The following is an 11005-nucleotide window of genomic DNA, read 5'->3' as shown; positions in this document are numbered from 1 at the left end:
GGCCAGCTTGGTCTACAAAGTGAGCGCCAGGACAGCCAGAGCTATAAAGAGAAACCCTGTCTCGAAAAACCAAAAAAAAAAAAAAAAAAAAAGAAGACACAGGCTCAGAGAGGGTAAGGAACTTGGCTTAGGTCACACAGTGAGTTGACTGAGGACACCTCTTGGTGCTTGGAGATAGGAATCAGAAACAGAGTTAGGGGTGATTCTGGTATGTGCTACCTGCATGGTGGGATAGAGAACGGAAGAAGTGCATTCCGCAGTCTAACAACTTTCCTCTTTCCTCTTCAAGTTCTTCCATCAGTGTGCAGAATGATCCCACTGCTTCTGTCCCTGCTGACCGCTCTGGTCCTGACCCAAGCCCCTGCCGCCCTCGCTGATGACCTGAAAGAAGACAGCTCCGGTGAGTAAGCATCCAGAGGACCATGTCTGCTGCATCTTTCTCAGGACAGAGGGCTGTCTCGGTTTAGCCCCAGCTACATGCTTCCAGCCTAGGCATAAGGAAGGAGATATGGAAGTGCTGTGGGCAAGGGCTGGAGGCAACTGCAAAATAGGGATGAATTGGGGACCCTAGTAAGTAGGGGAATCTTGGGGGTCAGGGTTGCAAAGGAGCACGAGGTAGGAGGCTAAGGGTAGAGGATCAAATTCAGGACCCTGGGCAGTGCTCAGCACCCTGAGCCGGGCAGTGCACCCCAGGCGCCTTGGATCGAGGGGCGGGGCTTGGAGCCAAGCGCACAGGCGCACTACGTCCTGCGTCTGGCTGCAGCCGGCTTTGACCCCTGTCCACAGAGGATCGCGCCTTCCGCGTGCGCATCGGTGCCACGCAGCTGCGGGGCGTGCTGGGCGGTGCCCTGGCCATCCCATGCCACGTCCACCACCTGCGGCCGCCGCACAGTCGCCGGGCCGCGCCGGGTTTTCCCCGGGTCAAGTGGACCTTCCTGTCCGGGGACCGGGAGGTGGAGGTGCTGGTGGCTCGTGGGCTGCGCGTCAAGGTAAACGAAGCCTACCGGTTCCGCGTGGCGCTGCCTGCCTACCCCGCATCGCTCACAGATGTGTCTCTAGTATTGAGCGAACTGCGGCCCAATGATTCCGGGGTCTATCGCTGCGAGGTCCAGCACGGTATCGACGACAGCAGTGACGCTGTGGAGGTCAAGGTCAAAGGTGAGAGGAGAGTGAGATCCCTAGAGAGAGGGAGGAAAGGACTCAGTCCCCCACCCCCAAGGAGTTGATTGTGAGGTGGCTTAGCAAACCCTGCAGGGGAAAGGCACAGGCTGAATAGGGGGCCAGAGATGTGGTGGGGAGACAGTCCCACAAGCTGTAGCAGGAGCACAATCGGACTTTGCCTTTTGTGAACAGGAAGTGACAGAAGAGAGGGGGAGGTCAGTGTGCTGGTGGTCCGGCCAGCTCAGGAGTTCTTTCTTCTCCGCAGGGGTCGTCTTCCTCTACAGAGAGGGCTCTGCACGCTATGCTTTCTCCTTTGCTGGAGCCCAGGAAGCCTGCGCTCGCATAGGAGCCCGAATTGCCACCCCGGAGCAGCTCTATGCTGCCTACCTCGGCGGCTATGAGCAGTGTGATGCAGGCTGGCTGTCCGACCAAACTGTGAGGTGGGCTGGGGATGTAGACCAGGAACTTCTGGTCACATCGGGATGCTTGCTACCTCCACCCTCCATCGAAGTTCCTCAGGATTTCCTGCCTCTGGAAAGAAAATTGGCCTGCGGCTCTGCCTGGGCCTTACTTTCCTGCATCCTGACATCCCACACACACACACACACACACACATACACAGCAGTAGGGTTGACATGGGACAGCCTTCTGGGGGGAAGATGCCAGACATTAGCCTCTTCCTCCCTTTTAGGTACCCCATCCAAAACCCACGAGAGGCCTGCTCTGGAGACATGGATGGCTACCCTGGCGTGCGGAACTACGGAGTGGTGGGGCCTGATGATCTCTACGATGTCTACTGTTATGCCGAAGACCTAAATGGTGATTGGGAGTGACGAGCCCTTCTGCAACATGGCCCTTGGTTTCTTCTGGGTCCTCCACTAGACTTCACATGTCTAAGGGGACAGGCAAATTAGGCAGGCACTTAATGCACTCTTCCAAACACTGTCCCAGAGGCAAGCCTCTGAGCAGACCTAGCAAATAGCAGACAGAGGGGTGGGGGCGGGGCCAGGCCGGGGTGAGGGCGGGGCTGGGGNGGGGGTGGTGAGTTTCAGCAGAGTCCTGTAGAGCGAGGAACTGGGGCCAGGCTCTCTAAGTACTAATTTTCATCTTGGGTTTCATGCAGACTTTGGTACTATCAGGTGGGCAAGGTGACCCCCACGCCAGGAATGAGCTTGCCTAGGAACGTTTAAACGTCTAGGTTGGAAGTACTGCCAACTGCCTGATGACCCAGCTCCTCTTTTTCACTCAGGAGAACTGTTCCTCGGCGCCCCTCCCAGCAAGCTGACGTGGGAGGAGGCTCGGGACTACTGTCTGGAACGTGGTGCCCAGATCGCTAGCACAGGCCAGCTGTACGCAGCCTGGAATGGTGGCCTGGACAGATGTAGCCCTGGCTGGCTGGCTGATGGCAGCGTGCGCTACCCCATCATCACGCCCAGCCAACGCTGTGGGGGCGGCCTGCCAGGAGTCAAGACCCTCTTCCTCTTTCCTAACCAGACTGGCTTCCCCAGCAAGCAGAACCGCTTCAATGTCTACTGCTTCCGAGGTGAGTGGCCTCTGCAGCAGTCAGTGCCAGGCCTGGAATTCAAGCCCTCACCATCTTCTTGGCCATTTGCCCACAGACTACTCCTCAGTAATCTGTATTAGCTTCCTCAATCCTTGTGCCTGCCAGCATATTGGCCAACAGAGGTAGCTGACATTTTTTTCACTTCCATGAACCAACTGTTCTGTTCTTCAGTGAACAAAATGCACGTGGGAGTGGAACGCTCCTTAGAATGTTCCAGATCCTACAGCTTATGGGTGACAGGACTTTCAACACTGAGTGTTGAGGAGGGGGCAGAGGGTGGTACTAGGAAGCCAGCTGAGTGCAGACTCTGAGCCAAGCACTTTGTTCTGAAAGAAGCAGTAAGAGGCATTACTGTGGAGGGACAAGGAGGGGAGATGAAGGGTGTAGGTTTGCTGGTCTGTGGTGACCTGGAGCAAGGGTCACTGGAACAGGTCAAACAGTCCTGTCTGTCTTGGCTAGAGATAGCTCTCTGGGCTTCTCTTGGCCCAACTCTACGTTGGAGTCATTGGTTCTCTACTCTGTGTTCCCTCCCCAGAGGATGAGGTAATTCACCCTGAGCCACTGAGCACCGCACCGAGAGGTGGTCCCTTACCTTTCCTTAGCCTTAGCTGAGCTCCAAGCTCCTCAGACAGTGACCACTGAGCATTCTTCCTGGGGATGGAGTCTATACCCTTCTCCATGCAAGCCTAGCCTGCACAGTACAGAGCCTGCTCCATCCACCCACTCCGTATTCACACTTAAAGGAGCAGCTCACTCAGCCTTTCTAGATCCATCTGAAAGTGAGCCCCCACTTCATCTCACTGCTTCTCAAGTGTTCTTTCTATTGTGCAATGTGTTTATTGCCTATGTCTATTTTCTTCAGGTTTCCCTAGCATTCTCTATACCATACTCAGAGAAAGCTTGGCCTAAAACTAGAAGGCACTCCATTAGCACTCGAGGGATAGGTGAAGCACATTCCAGGACCTGTAGAGGTCTAGCCTGGAGGCTCAGAAGCAGCCCATACCCTGGGAGGATTCAGATGCACACCTAACTTCCCACTGGCCTTTTCCTCTTGCCACAGACTCCGCCCATCCCTCTGCTTTCTCTGAGGCCTCTAGCCCAGCCTCAGATGGACTGGAGGCCATTGTCACAGTGACAGAAAAGCTGGAGGAACTGCAGCTGCCTCAGGAAGCTATGGAGAGCGAGTCTCGTGGGGCCATCTACTCCATCCCCATCTCAGAAGATGGGGGAGGAGGAAGCTCTACCCCAGAAGACCCAGCAGAGGCCCCCAGGACTCCTCTAGGTAACTGAAGCCTTTGCCTTGGGTTTTCACTACCTGAGAGAAGTTGGGGGTAGGAGGGTAAGCCCAAGTGGTCACTAGGGTCATGACTGACATAATTCTGCCTTAGGTATCTCTCCTATCACTCTCCCAAATTTGTTATTCAAGTAAATTCCACACCCAATTCTCTTCAGCTAGAGAAACTTGTGTTTAGAGGGTGCTCTCTGGGAAGGAAATATATTCCTTACCCCAAGATTGGAAAATGTTGGCAGACTGGGAGAGGGAGATGCAACAGCCTTTTCTGACCCAGTAAGAGGCAGTTTGCAGAGCCCTTCAATGCATAGGCCAGGTCAGAGTTCTTCCAGACAGGCAACGTACCAGGCGCTCTACCTCTCCCCCTCCCCTCGGGCCCTCCCCTCGGGGCCTCCCCTCCCCTCCCCTCCCCTTCCCTCCCCCTCCCCTCCCCTCCCCTTCCCTTCCCTTGCTTGGTCTGGGGCACTGTCCCTGGTGCTGAACTGTCTTGCTGTGGTCAGAATCGGAAACCCAATCCATTGCACCACCTACCGAGTCCTCAGAAGAGGAAGGCGTAGCCCTGGAGGAAGAAGAAAGATTCAAAGACTTGGAGGCTCTGGAGGAAGAGAAGGAGCAGGAAGACCTGTGGGTGTGGCCCAGAGAGCTCAGCAGCCCTCTCCCTACTGGCTCAGAAACAGAGCATTCACTCTCCCAGGTGTCCCCACCAGCCCAGGCAGTTCTACAGCTGGGTGCCTCACCTTCTCCTGGGCCTCCAAGGGTCCGTGGACCGCCTGCGGAGACTTTGCTCCCCCCGAGGGAGGGAAGCCCCACATCTACTCCTGGTGGGGCAAGAGAAGTAGGGGGGGAAACTGGGAGCCCTGAGCTCTCTGGGGTTCCTCGAGAGAGCGAGGAGGCAGGGAGTTCCAGCTTGGAGGATGGCCCTTCCCTACTTCCAGCTACATGGGCCCCTGTGGGTCCCAGGGAGCTGGAGACCCCCTCAGAAGAGAAGTCTGGAAGAACTATCCTGGCAGGCACCTCAGTGCAGGCCCAGCCAGTGCTGCCCACCGACAGTGCCAGCCGCGGTGGAGTGGCTGTGGCTCCCTCATCAGGTAATTCTGCTGAAGGCTCAATGCCCGCTTTTCTCCTTTTCCTCCTCCTCCAGCTCTGGGCCACCTAACACGTTGGCCTTTAATCCACCCTTTTCCCCTGGACCCTCTGGTCCTTTGCCCTCATTCCCTTTCCTGTCTCTCCCCGTGGACCTTCAGTCTTGGATCTTCCATTCTGTCACGTCCGCCCCAATTCTCTGATCCTCTGTCCCCTCCCCCACCCACCACTGACCCTTGGGCCCTCTGCTGTAGCTCACATATCACTGGCCACACAGAATGTCCTCATGCCTCTTCCTGGTGCCCTCACCAGCCTTGAAGGCAGGCCCATTGTCTGCTGTTCCCTCCCTGGGCCCTTTGTTCCATCCCTTTAACCAACCCCCACTGATTCCAGGGAAGCCTGAGAGACCATACCTACCCCTCACCTCTGGGGACCAGAATACTCACCCCAAAGAGCCTTAAGCCACTACTTCTGTGAAGTATTTTTTGACTGTTTCATGGAAAACAAACCTTGGAAATAAATCTGTATTAAACTGCTTTGTACCCAGCTGTTGACAACCTCTCCATCTCCAGCTGTCCTTTCTGCTCATCACTGTGTCTGAATCAGGAATCTCTGGTTCCTTGTACCCTCTCCATCCTCTGTGTCTCCACGTGTCTCTTTACCACTCTTCTTTGGCCAACATCCTTGCTGTCACAGCAGGATGGCAGCTTCTTACTGCTCCCTCTATCTCTCCTTGGGCCATCTACACCTTCCCTTCATACTGCTGGGACCCCAGACTTGACTGTACATATCACCCAAGGGAGTCCTCCATCACCTGCAGAAGAAACCCACACTGCCCGGGTATGATGTGTAGCCTACCCAGGTAGTTCCTGCTTGGAGCTGGTTCTCTAGCTTCCCAAGGCTTAAGCATATCATCTTCCTCGGTGCACCCAGCAAGAGACAGTACTATTATCCCTGTGCCCAGTGCTCCCTCCCTGCACTAACCCTGCACTAATGACCCCCCACTCCAGGAGAAATGGCTTATGTTCTTCAACCCAAAGGACCTGGCTCATTCGGAACAGGGTGGGGCGGGCAGAAAGAAAGGAACTGGTTTCCACCATCTGAAAGAAATCTTCTGTCCCAGAACCCTAAGGTTCCCATCGGAAGTCTTCTCGGGGAAGGCTGAGGCCCTCCCAGGTTCACCTCTCCTCCATGGCTCAAGTGGAATACCACCCCTACATCACAAAAAGCTTGCCCATTTCAGCTATTGCCTTTCTGCCCACTGGCCTTGGAGTGAGTGTAGTAAGGAAGAGGGAACCCCTTAGAGGTCACTGAAGTGCCAGCCCACCTGTAAAGAGAGCCAGAGACCCCCTGGCCTACTGTCAGGAGGTGGGAAAGAAATGCTTTCTGGTTCTGTGGGGTAGAAAAAGAGGAGGGAAAATCCTAAGGGGGTCCCTTACACCGTACTGCCCAGCCAAGGTCCAGGCCCTGTAGCCCACAGCCAGGTTGGAACTTAAAGCAGAAAGGGCAAGGAGTGAGCTTAAGAGTCTGTCCCCCCAGGGTTAGAGGACTGCCCAGGAAGGAGAGGAAACTGGAGAAGCAGAAAGCATGAGGATTCCCGGGGGCTCAAGACTCTGAGACCAACAACCTTCACCCTACTTGAAAAACTGTTAGCAGAGGGATGATCGACATGATAGATGTTAGCTGAGGGATGTTCAAAAGGCTGCTTGGTCAGTGTACCAATTATAGCTGGGGCACTCCAGCAAATTCAATCATCCCAGCTTCTCCTTCCTCCTCCCCTGCTGCTACCACTGGCATGTGGGCTCTGTTCTCAGCAGCCAGTGCTGGGGAGTAGTCTGAGGGACCTAGTCTGCTCTGTTGGTTAAAGGAGCCATTGTCTCTGGTCATCTGGACCAGAATGGAGTGGATGCTGACAGCTCCTTCAGCACCTAGGCGGGGCCCAGAGAGAAGGCTGGATAAGGCGGGTGACCCCGCCTTAGACTGGCAGGAATCCAGGTCTCATAATTGACAGCCCTGGGCTTCTTCCCTTCCTTGGCCTCTTCCCGCTGGTTGCTCAGGGCTCACACTGGTGAGAGTCTGAGCCAGTCAGGAACTGGGAGGTGAGAGTGAGGACAGGCACTCGGAACTTGGGGATGGACTGGAGTGATGGCCAGCTCCAGGCAGAACTGCTTGCCTTCCTGGTTTGGAAGATGTCTGGGCTGGGGGACCCGGGACCCTCCCCTGGAGAGCTTACCCTCAGGCTCCTCCACCTCGCTTCTCTCCCCTGTCAGGTGACTGTATCCCCAGCCCCTGCCACAATGGTGGGACATGCTTGGAGGAGAAAGAGGGTTTCCGCTGCCTATGTTTGCCAGGCTATGGGGGGGACCTGTGCGATGTTGGTGAGTTTGTGGAAGGACGTGGGGGCAGGTCCAAAGCCTGGAGCCTACCCCAATATGCTAGTTCCTGAGGTGGAGGGAGGTCACTGGTTTGGGCCTTGCCATGAATGACTTACGTAACTTCAGGCAAGTTACGTAGCTGGTCTCAACCTTCCTGTCACTGTTCTGTCTCCAGAGCGGGGAGGAGGACATCTTCTCCAGCATGGAGGACTGCACAGGCCAGGGGTGGAGAGCCAGCTGATCTAGCCACTGCCCAAGAGCCCTCTAGGCTCAGGCCTCTGGCTGCACTTGAGTGGCTCTGAGTCCTCCCCTCCTGCTGCTAAGCAGCCAGCTAAAGATGCCAATCTAAGACCTGGCAGCCCACGCCGCTTCCTTCCCTGTGCTCCAGGCCTTCACTTCTGCAGCCCTGGCTGGGAGGCCTTCCAGGGAGCCTGCTACAAGCACTTTTCCACACGAAGGAGTTGGGAGGAGGCGGAAAGTCAGTGCCGAGCGCTAGGTGCTCATCTGACCAGCATCTGCACCCCTGAGGAGCAACACTTTGTCAACGGTGGGTGGGGCCTGGCTTCCTGCGCATGCTCCAGGCCCTTCCCTCACCTTTTACCTCTCACTCACCCGGAGACCTGCTGTGGGGAGACTGGGCCCATGGTGTCCGACATTTGCGGGGCTGCCTAGGCTGCGGGGGGGGGGGTGGTCTCTCCCTGCTTTCCCGGATGCAACTGTTTCCCTAACTCTGTGGTAGCAAGGTTTGCTCCTCTTCTTTCCCTTCCAAAGTGCTATTCTCCACCTGCATGCCCTTGCGCCATGGGTGTGAAGGTTACTTACGAAAATAGGGAGACAGGCTAGAGAGATGGCTCCATGGTTAAGAGCATTGGCTGCTCTTTTGAAGGGCCCAGGGTTCAATTCCCAGCACCCACATGACAGCTCACAACCATCTGTAATTCCCGTTCCCGGGTTGCCCCTCTGATGCCTTCTGGCCTCTGAGGACGATGCCCACAAGTGGTGCACAGACACAAATGTATGTAAAATACCCATATACATAAAACAAAAATTCAAAGCTTTCAAAAGAAAAGAATTTAGGGAGAGCCTTTTTTTTTTTAAGATTTTATTTATTTATTATTTGTAAGTACACTGTAGCTGTCTTCAGACACTCCAGAAGAGGGCGCCAGATCTTGTTACGGATGGTTGTGAGCCACCATGTGGTTGCTGGGATTTGAACTCTGGACCTTCGGAAGAGCAGTCGGGTGCTCTTACCCACTGAGCCACCTCACCAGCCCCTAGGGAGAGCCTTTATGATAGCAAATTTGATTGTCTTCCCTGGTTGGGGGGGGGGGAGAAAGATAGAAAATATGGGTGAACGCGGTCCATCCTTGGCTGCTTTCCCAGCAGAAGAGGCTAGATCTGAGCCGACAGCCACAAACCAGCAAGATTTGGGGAGGTTTTTGGATGGACTCCCCAACAGGTCATCACTGGCCCAGAAATACTGGGCTTCCTGCTCACTGCACCTCTGGCTTTTCTCTCTAGATCGATACCGGGAGTACCAGTGGATTGGGCTCAATGACAGGACCATCGAGGGTGACTTCTTGTGGTCAGATGGTGCCCCTCTGGTGAGGACTGTCACTGCACTGTAGTCTAGGTCACTTCTTGGAAGCCTTTCTGCCCTCAGTAACAGTCACTGCCTCTTCCTCCCTTTCTGGCTGTTTCGTTCCCCTTTCCCCTGGACCCCTTCTTTCCGCGTGCCTCTCCTCTCTGGCTCTTGTCTCCTTCCTGGAGAGCCCCTGTCCTCTTATTCCCCCTCCCTGCCTGTGCCAGTCACCAGACCCTGCCCCTCCATATCCTGGGATACCCCCCCAAGTCCTCCCTCCAGTTCTCTGGGGGCATTTCCCCTGGTACTTATTGGGTTCAAGCGTCTCACCACCTCCTCCACTCCCCCTTCCCAGCTCTATGAAAACTGGAACCCTGGGCAGCCTGACAGCTACTTCCTGTCTGGGGAGAACTGTGTGGTCATGGTGTGGCATGACCAGGGACAGTGGAGTGATGTGCCCTGCAACTACCATCTATCCTACACCTGCAAGATGGGGCTTGGTGAGGGCTGCCGAGGGAAAGGGTGGCCGGGACTGCCACGAGTGAGAGGAGAGCAAAGCTACCCAGAAGAGCCTGTCAGGGTGTACCCCAGACTGTGGGGGGGCTGACACACTACACTGGCCCCCCTTATTGGTCAACTGTGGCCACGCCTTTCCTCCCCGTCAAGTTTCTGGGAGCCATCATCCACAAAGCCAGGCTCCCAGCTTCTAAATGTGTACCCCTTGCAGTGTCCTGTGGGCCTCCACCACAGCTACCCCTGGCTCAAATATTTGGTCGCCCTCGGCTGCGCTACGCGGTGGACACTGTGCTTCGATATCGGTGCCGAGACGGGCTGGCTCAGCGCAACCTGCCATTGATCCGCTGCCAGGAGAATGGGCTTTGGGAGGCCCCTCAGATTTCCTGTGTACCCCGGAGGCCTGTAAGTGACAGGAGGAAACAGGTAGGGGGCACCAGCTACTTGGTAGCCCTAGGCTCAAAGACCCATTATGCCTGTCATTCACTGACTGAGCTTGGAGTGACCACTGCCTCTCGCTGAGGCTAAGAGAAGGAAATAGGCTGGAGCTCTGGAGACCTCGTGGGTGCAGATGGCTGAGAACCTGCAACCACACTTGGGCTCCTAAGGGCAGAGCAAGTGTTTTGAAAAGGTCAGGGATTAAGCAGCAATGACCCAGGTTATTAAGGAGGAGCGCCGTGCAGAGGATGGGTGTGTTTGTCTTCCATAGGGCCGTGCTCTGCGCTCCATGGACGCCCCAGAAGGACCACGGAAACAGCTCTCGAGGCACAGGAAGGCACCGTTGACACCGCCCTCCAGTCTCTAGGGAGCAGGCCTGGAAGACTGCTGCCCCCAGCAAGACCCTCTCACATCAACTGCCAGTGCTCTTCCCCGTGATAGGGAGTGACATGAGAGGGGTGGGACTGAAATTCAGAGGACAGCGCTCAAAGGGGTTTCTGGGAAACACTTGGGTGGCTCCGCCCAGCCTAGGCTCCGCCCCCTCACATAAGGGCCTCAGGTTTTACCCGGTAAGTCCCTAAGTGCCTCAACTGCCCTCTCATGTCAGCTGCCTCCTTGTCCCTCGATTTCGTTAGGGGACACTGTGCTATTCGTTCTTGATTTTCAAAGAGTTTTTAGGATGGAGTTGCCAGCAAAACCAGGTGGGAATAAAGTTGTCTGAACCCAAAGTTTGATGCTTCTGTGTACATGTGGACATTCAGACAGTGTTAGGCAGACCCTCCAAAGGTAGGTCCCGATGCGATTATTACCTTGCAAAAGGTCAGAGAAATCACCAAGAACTTGGAGAATAGAGCAATGCCTGGCGCAAAAGGGTTGCCCAGCCGGTTGAGGATTCACCACTGCCTGCATCAGATCACCAACCGAATGAAGAATTGGGTCTGGGGAGAGGGGGACCCCTGGTGGCCTCATTTTGAGCTCCTGAGAGTGCCTCCGTTCCT

The 11005-nt window shown here is 55.5% G+C and overlaps 1 protein-coding gene across 6 annotated transcripts in view; it reads left to right on the top strand.

Annotated features, from left to right (window-relative positions):
* Bcan (brevican) overlaps positions 1–10736 on the top strand; it is a 13239-nt gene extending 2503 nt beyond the window's left edge. For 4 of the 6 annotated variants that reach the window (XM_029475627.1, XM_029475625.1, XM_029475626.1 and 1 more), the window contains 13 exons: positions 290–400; positions 787–1158; positions 1427–1601; positions 1853–1980; positions 2411–2704; positions 3786–4007; positions 4517–5104; positions 7370–7477; positions 7863–8021; positions 8996–9078; positions 9412–9556; positions 9784–9974; positions 10279–10735. In XM_029475627.1, the coding sequence (XP_029331487.1) occupies positions 310–400; positions 787–1158; positions 1427–1601; positions 1853–1980; positions 2411–2704; positions 3786–4007; positions 4517–5104; positions 7370–7477; positions 7863–8021; positions 8996–9078; positions 9412–9556; positions 9784–9974; positions 10279–10374 (2652 nt within the window). In that variant the 5' untranslated portion in view covers positions 290–309 and the 3' untranslated portion in view covers positions 10375–10735. Of the gene's footprint in view, positions 1–89; positions 114–289; positions 401–786; positions 1159–1426; positions 1602–1852; positions 1981–2410; positions 2705–3785; positions 4008–4516; positions 5105–7369; positions 7478–7862; positions 8022–8995; positions 9079–9411; positions 9557–9783; positions 9975–10278 lie in introns of those variants that run through there. The other 2 variants (XM_029475628.1, XM_021158655.2) reach the window with 2 other exon arrangements.
* Positions 10737–11005: the final 269 nt, after the last annotated feature.

Source organism: Mus caroli, chromosome 3, assembly GCF_900094665.2.
Source record: "Mus caroli chromosome 3, CAROLI_EIJ_v1.1, whole genome shotgun sequence".
NCBI classification, from domain to species: Eukaryota; Metazoa; Chordata; class Mammalia; order Rodentia; family Muridae; genus Mus; species Mus caroli.
The sequence above is the reverse complement of the archived record's forward strand: the minus strand, read 5'-3'. Positions and strand labels throughout refer to the sequence as shown.